At 43.7% G+C, this 12613-nt stretch overlaps 1 protein-coding gene and 1 long non-coding RNA gene across 2 annotated transcripts in view; one reads left to right on the top strand and one right to left on the bottom strand.

Moving 5' to 3' along the window:
• Positions 1–5590: 5590 nt before the first annotated feature.
• LOC136794846 (uncharacterized) lies at positions 5591–7328 on the bottom strand. Its single transcript, XR_010842188.1, has 2 exons — positions 7241–7328; positions 5591–6292 (listed from the first exon to the last, which is right to left on the bottom strand). It is a non-coding gene; the product is annotated as an uncharacterized lncRNA (long non-coding RNA).
• ZNRF2 (zinc and ring finger 2) overlaps positions 7169–12613 on the top strand; it is a 101935-nt gene continuing 96490 nt past the window's right edge. Inside the window, exon 1 of the mRNA XM_059074360.2 lies at positions 7169–7624. Within this exon, the coding sequence (XP_058930343.1) occupies positions 7171–7624 (454 nt within the window). The 5' untranslated portion in view covers positions 7169–7170. The remainder of the gene's footprint in view (positions 7625–12613) is intronic.

Below are 12613 nucleotides of genomic sequence, written 5' to 3'. Positions count from 1 at the left end.
GCCCTGGATGAAAAGTGTAGAAGATGGCAAATGGGACACATGCAAACTTAATGCGGTAATGACAGCCTGCTAAGTCAGTAGTGATTCAGGACAGGTATTGTCACTGCTGTCTCTCGTGATCCACAGCAGTTACTGATGTCTCCTGTGTGCAGACTGTCTCAGAAGCAGGCACTGTAGGGAGTTAAAAATAAAACAGAAACAGAGTTCTGTACTTGGGAGGCTTATGCAATCTAGGTCTAAAATAAGGGGCTTGCTTTTATTGGGGCTTTTGGCTACCTTTCTGGGTAAGAGAGGAAGTGGTAAGGGAAAATGTCTTATAATACTATTTAATCATTCATGTATAACCATAGTGATTTCCGCAAGTGACAGGAAGCAGGGAGGTGGTGCATATGCACTGGAGGAGGGACCACATGCATTATGTAGCAGAGAGCTATTTTTTCTCCAAGCTGCTCTTCATTTCTGTAGGCAGGGAAATGCCCCTCGGTACTGACGTCATGACATACCTGTCCACTAAATGTTGTGTCTTTTCAACAGTATGCCCCTCATAAAGAGCAGGGATTCCTTTTAAAACATTCTGTATGGAATCTGAGAGTTTTCTTCATAATGGAGGAAAATCATCATGGGTTGTGGTCGTTTTGTATTAAGGGTTTTAAAACAAGGGCTTTTAAAGATTTAAAAAAAAATACTTTTTGGGCTTCCCTGGTGGTGCAGTGGTTGAGAATCCGCCTGCTGATGCAGGGGGCACGGGTTCGTGCCCTGGTCCGGGAAGATCCCACATGCGGTGGAGCGGCTAAGCCCATGCACCACAACTACTGAGCCTGTGCTCTAGAGTCCGGGAGCCACAGCTACTGAAGCCCGCACAACTAAAGCCCGCGCTCCGCAACAAGAGAAAAGCCACCGCAATGAGAAGCCCGCTCGCTGCAACTAGAGAAAGCCTGCGCACAGCAATGAAGACCCAGTGCAGACAAAAATAAATAAATTAATTAATTAATTAATTTTAAAAAATTATACAAATTGGTAAAATCAGTCCCAGTCAGTGTCAGTATATATTAAACTGCACAATAACACAACCTGCTGGAGGTAATATGCAAATTATTACAACCTGCTAGGGATAATAACATTGAGATTAAAATGTGTGTATCTATTAACAAATTTCAAAGTGAAGAGAGACTGAATCTTTTGAGACTCACAACTACTCTCTGAGACTGTTATTATGATTATCTGCATTTCACAGAGAAAACAGGTTTAACCAGTTTAAGTGGCTTGTCCGAAACCCCACAGCAGCGCTAGGCAGAGCCAGGGGCGAACGCTGGCCTGAGCTTACCTTCTTCATGGTCTGTGCTTAGGATCCTGTCATGATGTGGCTCCATCCTTTGGAAGACAGGTATGATTGATTAAAGAATCCATGAGAGTAAAGGGAAGGAAGTATTTGGCTTACTCATGACAGAAAAATAAAAATGTGTTAAAGATATTATCCAAATTTTTGATGTTCTTTGAAAAATTACCCAACAGTGCGATTCCTAAATATTCCTCTAAACTGACTTCAGTTTTATTAAGATCTAAATTTCTAATCACCACTAAAATCTTTTGTAGGGTGGATTAAGATAAATTTTAATGTTTAGATGCCTCATTTATTTCTTTAAAAATGAAATATAAGAATAGGAAAAAGGCCTACTTAAAGATAGGTAATTATACATACAGTCCTATAGTTTGGTAAGGAGACTAGGTAGTATATAATACCCCTCCCCCCAAAAAAGAAAGCAAAACCATGGCTATCTTTTAAATACTATAATGAGAGGAAAGTGGGATGGCAGAGACTTTAGCAGACAGTGTAGGGCTGGTGCTGACTGCAGGACAGCATGGTTGGGAGGCTATGGGCCTAACTGAGCAGATTAAGAGGTGTGACAGGTATTCTGCCCAGTGCAGATCTGCTGTCCTACGTGTCAAAGGCCTGATCCATCACAGCTTTAAAAGAGTGGGCAACAGAGGAAAGATAAGCACAAAAATGAGTAAGTGCCAAAGGGAAGAGACTCACTCTAGTTGCAATTCAACTAGATAACAGCAAAATGATTGGTCAGGTATTTTTATTGAGAAGCCCACAACTAGCTTATCTGTTCCAGTGTGGGTTTCTGGTCACCAAATTTGTCAACATGAAGTGCTTTAACAATACAAACTAATTGTGAACCCCAAAAGTCTGTGGTCGAATACCATCATTTAACCCTGTCAGGAGGAAGAAAAACAAAGCATAAAAAAGCTTCAAATACTGGAAATTTTAAAGAGCTGGGGCTCTGGTCTCTTGAAGAGTCACTGAGACATTAAAACAACAGTTCTGATTATGTACAGGAGAGTGTCATTTAGACCAGTACTTCTCCAAAGACGGTCAGACGTCTTGTGGCATCAGCATCACCGGGCTGCTTGTTAGAATGCACATTCTTAAGGTCCAATGCTGATCTAAGGAAGGAGGATCATTGAGGGTAGGGCCCAGCAGTCTGTTTTAACAAGGTCTCCAGTTGATTCTTTCATGCACTAAAGTTTGCAAAGCACTGATTTAGACCATCGTCTGTCAAACTGCAGATTACAACCCATTAGTGTGTTATGAAGTCAGTTCAGCAGGCAGTAACCAGCATTTTACAAAAGTGAAATGGAACAGACTAGAAACTGGAGTGCATCCCACATAGCATGGGTATGACCTCATAAAACTTTGTTCAGTTCTATACATGTATACTGATTTGGATGAAGCAGCACTTTTAATTTTTGAAGAACTGGTAGGGTAGAATAAAGAAGCTACAAATTTTAAATGAAGTCAGAACCCTTTGGCTGACAATAAAACACAGTGACAGCTTAATGTGGATTCCTGTTTGGAGAGAGACAGAGGAGAGAGGAAAGAGGGCCAAGGAAAGAACATAGCAGGCCAGTTTTTTAACTCCAGAATCCTCGAGGTGAAAGAAACAAAAAGTCCCACCCAGAGAGGAAATGTCAAGGAAGATAAGGCCATGTGCAACCTTCAGGAAACAATCACTGAAGCTGGAATATTCATTCACTCCTTTATTCATTCATTCATTCATTCACAGATCACTTACTGTACTGTCACAGGTCCCAGGCACTGTGTTAGATGCTGGGGGTACAGATGTGAGGCCTACCATGGACAGTGTTGTTTAATGACAGCCAGAAGATCAATAATAATAATACAATCGTGCTGTGAAGATCAGTGCTGTGAAGGGATTATTAACACAGCACTGAGTGGGAATACTAAAGTTAGCCTGTGACGATGGGGTTAAGAGTGGGGTGACAGGGGAGATCCATATGGAAGAGGGAATTCTTTTTTTTTTTTTTTTTTTTTTCCGGTATGCGGGCCTCTCACCGCTGTGGCCTCTCCCGTTGCGGAGCACAGGCTCCGGACGCGCAGGCCTAGCGGCCATGGCTCACGGGCTTAGTTGCTCCGCGGCATGTGGGATCTTCCCGGACCAGGGCACGAACCCGTGTCCCCTGCATCGGCAGGCGGATTCTCAACCACTGCGCCACCAGGGAAGCCCGGAAGAGGGAATTTAATCAAGATGATGACCACATTTTTTTTTTAAATCTTTTTGAATTAGTGTTTTTATTTTCTTTGGATAACCACATTTTAACATGATGTTCTATTTTGAAACTAATCAGTTGTGCTAGATGGTGTTTCTAGATACACAATCTAAAGCAGAAGGAATTTAGCTGATCCACACAGACACAAAAAATTTTTCTTTACGACATTCTGGTGGCTTAATAATAGGAGCTGACACTTGCAATTTTTCATGTAATTTTGTTTATTGTAAAATGTTTTACTAAGATTTCATATTTAGCTTAGATATTTGATAGCCAGACAATTGTTTGTGTGTGTGGCAAAGACATGCTTGCTATGTGCTTGCCAAAATTTTTTCCTTCTCTTCCTGGGCACACACACAAAACCGCATTTTCTGACCCCTGTGCAGGTAGGTTAGCCTATGTGACCGATTTCTGCCAACATGGATAGTGGGGAGAGGGAGGCAAACCCTTCCAGGCTTGGCCAAGACATCTTCCAATATCTGCCCTTTTTCTTTGGCAGCCAGGTGCACAGGATCGAGTGACGGACTCTGTGAGGGGCCCAGGGGCCTGCTTAGCACTAGATAAGAGCCTGGGTCCCTGAGTCACCCCTTGGAGTAGAGACACCCAGGATTGCCACTTAAGTGGGGAACTGCTCGGAGGGAGATGAGAGGGTGTACCAAGTGAACTTGTAACGTGCTTTCATTCCATCAAGACCCTGAGGTTGAGGGGCTTGTTTCCACTGCATGGCTTAGCCTGCCCTGACTAAGATGCCATCCCTGGCACTGAGTAACACAAAACACATATTTATGAGCTGAATGAATGATCATTACAACTCCAATTTTTATCCTCTGTATCCAATGCTCAGCCTGTAAATGGCCCTCTCACTACTCATTTATTCAACAAATACTTACCTAGAGGTTGCTGCGTGCCAAGCACTGCAACGGTGAGCCAAAAAAACCACACTTTCTATGCCCTCATGGAACTTACAGTCTTGTGAGGAATGGACATCAATAATCAAACAAATGTAAAATTCCAACTGTTGTGAGTGGTGTGAATGCTGGAAACCTGGCACTATAAGGGGATTTTTTTCCTAGGTAGGAATAAATGAATAAATGTTGAGTGCTTTTCAGGTGTAATTAATGTCTGGGTAAAAATCACTTAAAAATATAGGTTTGGATGTGATGAAGCAAAGTAAAACTAAATCTGGATATCAGTAAGAGTCACAGAGTTAAATCTTACCATTGAATAGTTTTAACTAATAAATGGGGTTTGTTCCATATTATAGTTACCTAAACTTTTAAAATGCATAATGTATAAATGATGTATAAAATTTTATACATGATAAAGTATATAATGATGAGTATGAAACTCTTTATCAGTTGTTAGCTCCTCAGAGACTTGCAAAAAGTCTTTTACTCCTTTTTAAAAATCATAGTTTATTACTTTTCTCTATTAACAGTAAGTTCTTGCCATATTGGTAACAAATTCCTGCTGAACCACAGTTCTGTACCCAAGGTCTCATTCAATAAAAGTTAAATCGGATCAAATCACTAGATGCCTTCTTAAATGAGAGCTTGTGATTCTGGTAACTTTGGCGTTTCAAACTTTTCTTTGCTTACCAAGTAAACGATGGTTTCAGTAAGCTCATACTCAAGATGAAAGAATGTTAGATTTGAATTGAGTAGCTTTGTGTGTGTGTGTGTGTGTGTGTGTGTGTGCGTGCATACGTATACACACACACACAATACATCAATATCTATACATATATCCTTCACTTATGTTTAAAAACTTGATTCTCATACCTCAAAGGGCGATAAAAATCATTACAAAGCTTGATAAAAATGATTACATAAATGACTCATTACAAATATGGAAAAACGACAAAGTATTTACGTCTGCATTTTGTACAAAAAACACCAGTTGCAATTATTTTCATATAGAGGACACTGTGAGGCATTTTAAAAATGGGAGGGTCAGAGCAGGCTGTCCACTGGGTATCCAGACCATGCTTTGCTACCAAGACACAACATTACAGTTACGCATGGAGTGAGAATTTTATTGAAAATTTAGAGAAATTACAGGATTTTAAAGCAGCAGGTACCCTCGAGATTTGATACCAAGATCCCAGGTAAGGGAACTAAAGTTCAAAAAGGTAAAATTGCTTATTACACGTAACTTAGTTTTGGTCCCAGACCTAGACCCCAGGTCTCCTGAATCGGGTGCTTTCTCTGCGCCACAGTTTTTGCCCTACAACTGAAGATCGGGCTGGATTAACCTTAGTTCTATCAACTCTGTGCTTTCTCCACACTCAAGAGTGTTTAAATGGGATAGATCTAATTCAGATCAAGTTGGCTTCTGCCTCCTCGGTTCTTTCTTTTGTTTTCAGTCTTTTATCATCAGCATTGGTGAGCTTCTGTTTTATTTAAAAGACACCCTCGGAGTAACACCAAGGAGGAAGTTGACACCCACCCAAACTAAAGGACTCGGGACACAGGACCGAGGCATCCCCAAGCCCCAGCTGGAAAAAGGTGAAGTAGATCCACTGTCAGGTTCGGCGTCCGAGGGCCATGTGCGGCAGGAGGGGTCGCCTTCTGGTTGGCGCTCGGAGGGGTTCGGTCCCTCCAATCGGCGTAGGCCTTGCACTGGAGAGGGGGCGCGCGCCCTGAGCGAGAGGGCGGGGCCAGCGACCTGTCCATCACCGATTCCGCGGGTGGCAGCGCCTACCACACCAAGGCACCTAGGCGAGACAAGGCCGAAGCGGGAAGGCCGCGGCTGGGGGAGGCGGGGCCAGGCTGGCGGGAGCCAATCCGCTGGGCGGCGCCAGGGGGCGGGGTCACCGCGAGCGACCCAAACACTCGGGCCCTGGCGCATCCCGGAGCAGCGCAGCTTCTCCGCCTTCCGGTGAGAGGGCTGCAGAACCTCCTCCCCACTTGGGCACCCCTACCTTCGTGGCCCACCTCCCCACCACCCCCGCCCCTCCTTCACCGGGGGAGCGCGGTGACGGTTGCAGGGAAGCACGCGCCGCCCCTTCCTCCCTTCGTGCGTCCTCCCCTCACGTGCCACCCGTTTTTCCTCCTCCGTTAATAACAGCTGGGTGGCTGGGGGAGGAGGGAAGGTGGCCTCCGCTGAGTCTGGGCGGGTGCCTCCCACTCACCCGCGAGCCGCCGTGGGAGCAGGAGGATGGCGGCGGTAGCGGCGGCCGCCCGGGAGGAGGCGGTGCCGAGGCTCCCGGCGCAGAGCGCGGCGGCGGCAGAGAGCGGCAGCGGCCCGTCGCGGCGCAACAGAACCGAAAGCAGCGGCAGCCGCGCAGCCACCTGAGCCGCTCCTCCCGCCGGAGCCAGCGAGCGGCGCCCACTGGAGCCGGGACCTCCTTTCCCTCCGCCTCTCCTCGTCTCCCGCGCCCCCTGTCAGGCAGCAGGTCTCGCCCGCCAACCCCGAGAACAGCGCGCCGGGCGCAGACCGCCCCTCGGGGCGCCGGGCTGCGGCCCTGGACGTGCGGGCTTCTGTCTACGCCGGCCTCGGCGCCTCGACCCTGCCCTCTCGCTCACGCGCTCGCTCCCCCCGCCCCCGTCGCTCCGGGCGCTGCGCGCGGGCCCGGCCCGGGACAGGGCGGACATGGGCGCCAAGCAGAGCGGCCCGGCCGCTGCTAACGGCCGCACCCGCGCGTACTCGGGCTCGGATTTACCTTCCAGCAGCAGCGGAGGGGCCAACGGGACTGCGGGCGGCGGGGCGCGAGCCGCGGCCGCCGGGAGGTTTCCGGCTCAGGTGCCCGGCGCGCACCAGCCCAGCGCCTCCGGTGGCGCCGCGGCGGCCTCGGCGGCCCCGCGCAGCCGCTCCCTAGGCGGGGCCGTGGGGACCGTGGCGTCGGGGGCCCGCGCGGCGCAGTCCACTTTCAGCATCCCCAACAGCAGCAGCGGCCCGTACGGCTCCCAGGACTCGGTTCACAGCAGCCCCGAGGACGGCGGCGGCGGCGGCGGCGGCAGGGACCGGCCGGCGGGCGGGGGTCCCGGCGGCCCACGCCTGGTGATCGGCTCCTTACCAGCTCACCTCTCGCCGCACATGTTTGGAGGTATGGCCCCTTCCCTCCTTGGCTCCCGCGGGCGGCACGTGGGCCGCGGCTGCGCTTATTTTTACCCTTCTTTTCTCCTTCAGCTTGGGCGCCGGGGGTTCGCCGCGTTGCCGGGCCGGGTCACCCTTCTTGAGTGGGGAGCAGGGGGAGAGAGATCGATCGCCTCTTAACCCCTGCAGCGCCGCTGCCGCGAGACCCTTGTGTTTGGTTTTTTTTAACACAGCGTGCACCCTCATCTCTTCGCGGCTCCTTAGTCCAGAAAGACCTTGTTTGCCCCCCGGAGGTGAAGGGAGCAAATATTGTTTTAAAAACAAACCGACTCGACAGCCCTGGTGCTTGTGGGTTTTAGTAGCAGAAGTCAGGAGAAGACCCGTTGCTAAATGTAGTTCTGTCTGGTGACTCGAGTGGTGAGCAGTTTTTAAAGGCCAAAAGTCAGAGTCTGAAATGAACAGATGAGTATTTGAAGAAGGGAGTTATCGCCTTTGGAGTGACTGTTAATATATAAAACTGTAATTCTTATGTCTGTGTAAATAGTCCCACCTATTGCATACACATTAATTGGATGAATGTGTTAATGAAAAGTATATTTTTAACCCCAGTAAACTTGCTACTTTAGATAATGGTTAATGTGAGTCCTGTTTAATTTGGACAGAGCATTAAAAAATTGGAAACAGTTTCTTAAGGAGATAAACTAATTACTATAGCTCTGTCTACAAGATGCAGTAAAAGCCCTAGGTGCTTTTGAAAAGCCATGTTCACTAGAGTTCAGGGAAAGACACTGAAAAATGGAAATTTTAGTAGTTAAACGATATGTGTTTATGTAGAAACAGAGGGGTAAGGGTGCTCCTGATCTGAGGAAAACAAATTCTACCTCTTCAATTATGTTTTATGCTTATGAACTTTTTGTCAAAACGGTTAATGATAAATGAATTAAGACACCCTCCCTTCCCGGTTCATGAAAATAAGTAGAAGTTAACTCTGGTTAGAGATGCAGACTATAGAAGATAAACGTTTCCGTATCATTGCGTTATGCATCATGATATTACCTACGTTCACAGTTGAGCACAGATGAATAGTGAAAGCCCCATCATCTCCATTTCTGTACCCCTTTTACTCATGTGCTTATAAACGTGAGAAATTTGAGTAGGTGGTTGGTAAAGTGGAATATTCAATAACGTAATTTATCTGCTCTGTTCTGTACTATCAGCATTCCCCTTAGCATAAATTAAAAATGGGAATGACATGTCTAGTTTTTTCCATCTTCTTAATACTGGTTTGTGTATTCAAAATATAGAACAACTCTCTAGTCACCTTACTTTAATTACTTGCTATAAAGTGTTTTCTGCCATGTAACTAAAAATATTGACTTTTCCCAAGACTGGCTCTTAAAAAAACTTTTGTTTTTTGAGAAAAAGAACTAGTGCTGACCATACTGTGATTTGTGATTCATAATTAACACAGCTGAAGATACTGTAGTCACCACATCGAAGAATAACAAAATGACAGTTTCTTGAGAATGGTAGCTTAGTGCAAGAATAAAGGCTAATAACCTGGTTTTTAAAAAAATTATCTTTTTAAGATTAAAATTTGCATTTAGCAGTTTTAGAAGCTTGCTAAAGAGGGAGGAATAGATTTGTTAAATTAGTAGTTTTTATTTCTTTGGTATACTGATGGAGTTTCTTAATTCAGTTTTTTTTATAGGGCTGATAATGTCTTTTACTGAAGAGTATATTTGTATGGGTTTATTTTCTTAAATATGTTCCATTAAGAGCAGGGGCAAATAGTTGACACCTGTGCTATTAATTCATAGTAAAAGAGTAAATGAAGAACTAGTTGCTGAAAGTTGGAGAAGTAAAGCGTTTATCTTTTTTCTTTTCTAAATTCCTAGATTTGTGCACTTAGTCCTTTTAGTATTTGGGGGGTTAGGATGACTGGGGCCTAGTGGAAGCACAGTGACACTGAGAACTGTGGCTGGCTTTCTTAACCAAGTCTCTGGAGAATGGAGCCCTAATGTCTTAAGGCATCTATTGTATGCAATTAATTAACTTTTTTCTCCTGTGCATTTAGAATGTTTCTAGTTATGTATCTTTCTTAGGAAATTTAAGAAAACAGTCATTCTTGTGTTTGGTAATTCAGATGAGGAATGCCAGTTGAGAAAGTTTGGAAGAGGATCACAAATTACTTGTTCTTATTAAATGATGGGAACAGATCAAATTGCCAGTACTTTAAATCCTAGTTAAGACAGGAAGATGGAATACACTTAGGTGAAAAAGCATCTTTCTAGCCACATTTGCTTTAATGAGATTTTTACCTGTATTTCAGTGGATGGGCTCATTAGGGAAACTTAATAGAAGCATGTTTGTCATCCTGAGATTTAGGGAACCAGGTGATGAATCTTATTATTTTAAAACCTAGGCTTTTATTATGCTCCGTGTTGAGTTAATTTTTTAGTATCTATTATAGTGTTAATGTGTTTATTCAGTTACAAATTGTACAGATGTTTGGGCATTATAAAGTAACTTCATCTGAAAATTGAGAAAAGGAATATTTCTAAATTAGTGGCAAGTTATTTCTGTAAGTTTATAAAACTTATTTTAATTGATGTTTGTATTGTTATTGTCTCCTAATAGGGAAATATGGTGCTCATAAGATTCAAAATTATCTTTCCTTTATAGGGTGTCATGTAATTTATAGAAAGGAAAAACTAAACAATACCACTTTCTAAAAAAAAAATTTAGAAGTCTGCCAAGTCGAATTGTTACTAGTTCCATCATAATGAATTACCAAATTAAATGAGGTTTTCTCTGTTGGTTTATGTTTTTCTCTCTTTGGGACATGTATTTTGGTTATATTTGCTCTTATTTAGTTCCCTCTAGAGAACCAGAAGAGAGGTGCTTAATTCACATATTTCAGTTTACAGAGTTTTCTTAAAACTTCTTAGAACTGAATTATTGTATATCAGAATATGATTATAAAACATGTAGGAGTTTTTAGGTCAAATAGGTTTTTCTTCTTTTTGTTATTTTCAGAGTGCTGAGTTTAATACTGTTACAGTGAACAAGAGTCTTTTCTTGTTTATCACGTTTGTTCTAAAACAGGTCTTTAAAGGAATAGTCTAATATTGAAAAGACTTGGTGGTATTTTAGGATTTTTTTGGCTCTATTGTGTGTCTACATTTTTTCCACTATCAAGTTGCTAATGTTCATAAAATCAGTTATATGGGTGGTAAAATAGTGTTTAATGATCCAGCAAGGATGGCAGAGGTAAATTGGACTATAAAATTATACCAGTCGGGCTTCCCTGGTGGTGCAGTGGTTGAGAGTCCGCCTTTTGATGCAGGGGACACGGGTTTGTGCCCCGGTCTGGGAAGATCCCTCATGCTGCGGAGCGGCTGGGCCCGTGAGCCATGGCCGCTGAGCCTGTGCGACCGGAGCCTATGCTCTGCAACAGGAGAGGCCACAACAGTGAGAGGCCCGCGTACTGCAAAAAAAAAAAAAAAAGTATACCAGTCAATGGAGTTCATTTCTAGAGAAACCATGTGGGCTTCTCTTACATCCATGAGTTTGGAAGTGAAAAGGTAAAATGAATTAATCTAGACAATTGATTGATGGTACTGGGCTGCTTTTGGCCTCCTCCTAATTGATTGGCTTGAGTTTCTTTGGGCATGTTGTGTCTTGAGTATTTCAGTTGTCTGATTGTAATTCAGGTGCCTCCTGTTACTTAGGAAACATGCTTCCTTTTATTGAAGGAGTTTAGGTTATCACTTAAAACAATATGTTAAATAAAATTTGTACTTCTGGCAGACTTATTTCTCTTAATCTTCAAGATGGATGTGGGTTTTAAGGTGTTAGATTATCTCCATTAATTAACTGTATTGAATTGTACTCAGTCACTACTTCTTAACCAGTATCTAGTGCCAAAATGTTTGAACTGGGGATATTGTGATTAATCTGCTTTCTATTCCTGAATGTTCTTTTATTCAGTTGAAGGCTTTTATGGGGTGGTAGAAGAGAAATGTCTGCTTCTTCTTAAGAAAAATGACTCTTCTAACCACTATCCTGTCACCCCCCCCACTCCCCAAATAAAAGCAGCCCAGAAGAACTCTGGTGGTTAACGTTTCTCACGTGTAATCTCACATAATCTTTAAACAGTCTAGGGAGATACCTTGTGTTATATGCTCTGTTATGCTAAGGTGTGGACTCTGCCATGGAAGTCTTTGCTTTGAGAGTATTTTGAGTTTTCTTGACTGCAAGGTGGAAGGTGTGCCAGAGGGAGGGGTGGTTTGTGTTGCACTGGGCATTATCTGATATGAGAGCTGCCTGACCTAAGTACTTTTGATGCCTTGCTGTCCGCGTAGCCAGAAAGAGCTTCGTTGTTTTACTAACAGGTAGTATCTACAGCAAGTCGTCCATCTGCCTCCAATTTGATTGCTTTGCCTGGTAACAAGTAAGTAGGTTCTTATTTATTTTCTGGTTGCCCATACCACTAATTAGATATCAGTTTTTTTCAGTTTATTATTTATCTTGTTTTTGTAAGAATTGTCTTAATGTTATACTTACTGTATATACTGGGTATATGTACAACCGAGTATTTTAGCAAATGAGTTAAAAAAGAAGTATAGGAACTGCTTTTTGTAGCACAGTACCTTCTAAATGTTTAAATTTTGAATATATGTACTTGACTGGTGTTATTAATGAATTAAATTTGTTCTGTGCTTATTTAAGTGTTTAGAAATTGGGGCAAACATGCCCTTTGTATGAAAAAAGTGTTCAGAAATACCTTAGGTTTGATAGTATTCAGTTGCAGATAGTTTTCTATGCTGCTTATTAAATTACTACAAATTTAGCTGCCTAAAGCAACACATCTTTATGATCTCACAGTTTCTATGGGTTAGGAGTCTGGGTGCAGCTTAGCTTGGGTCCTCGGCAAGGCTGCAGTCAAGGTATTGGCCAGGACTGGGTTGTTACCTAGAGGCTGGGCCAGGGAAGG

The sequence above is a fragment of the Kogia breviceps genome, chromosome 9, assembly GCF_026419965.1.
Source record: "Kogia breviceps isolate mKogBre1 chromosome 9, mKogBre1 haplotype 1, whole genome shotgun sequence".
Classification (NCBI taxonomy): Eukaryota; Metazoa; Chordata; class Mammalia; order Artiodactyla; family Physeteridae; genus Kogia; species Kogia breviceps.
This window is presented reverse-complemented; position numbering and strand designations above follow the sequence as displayed.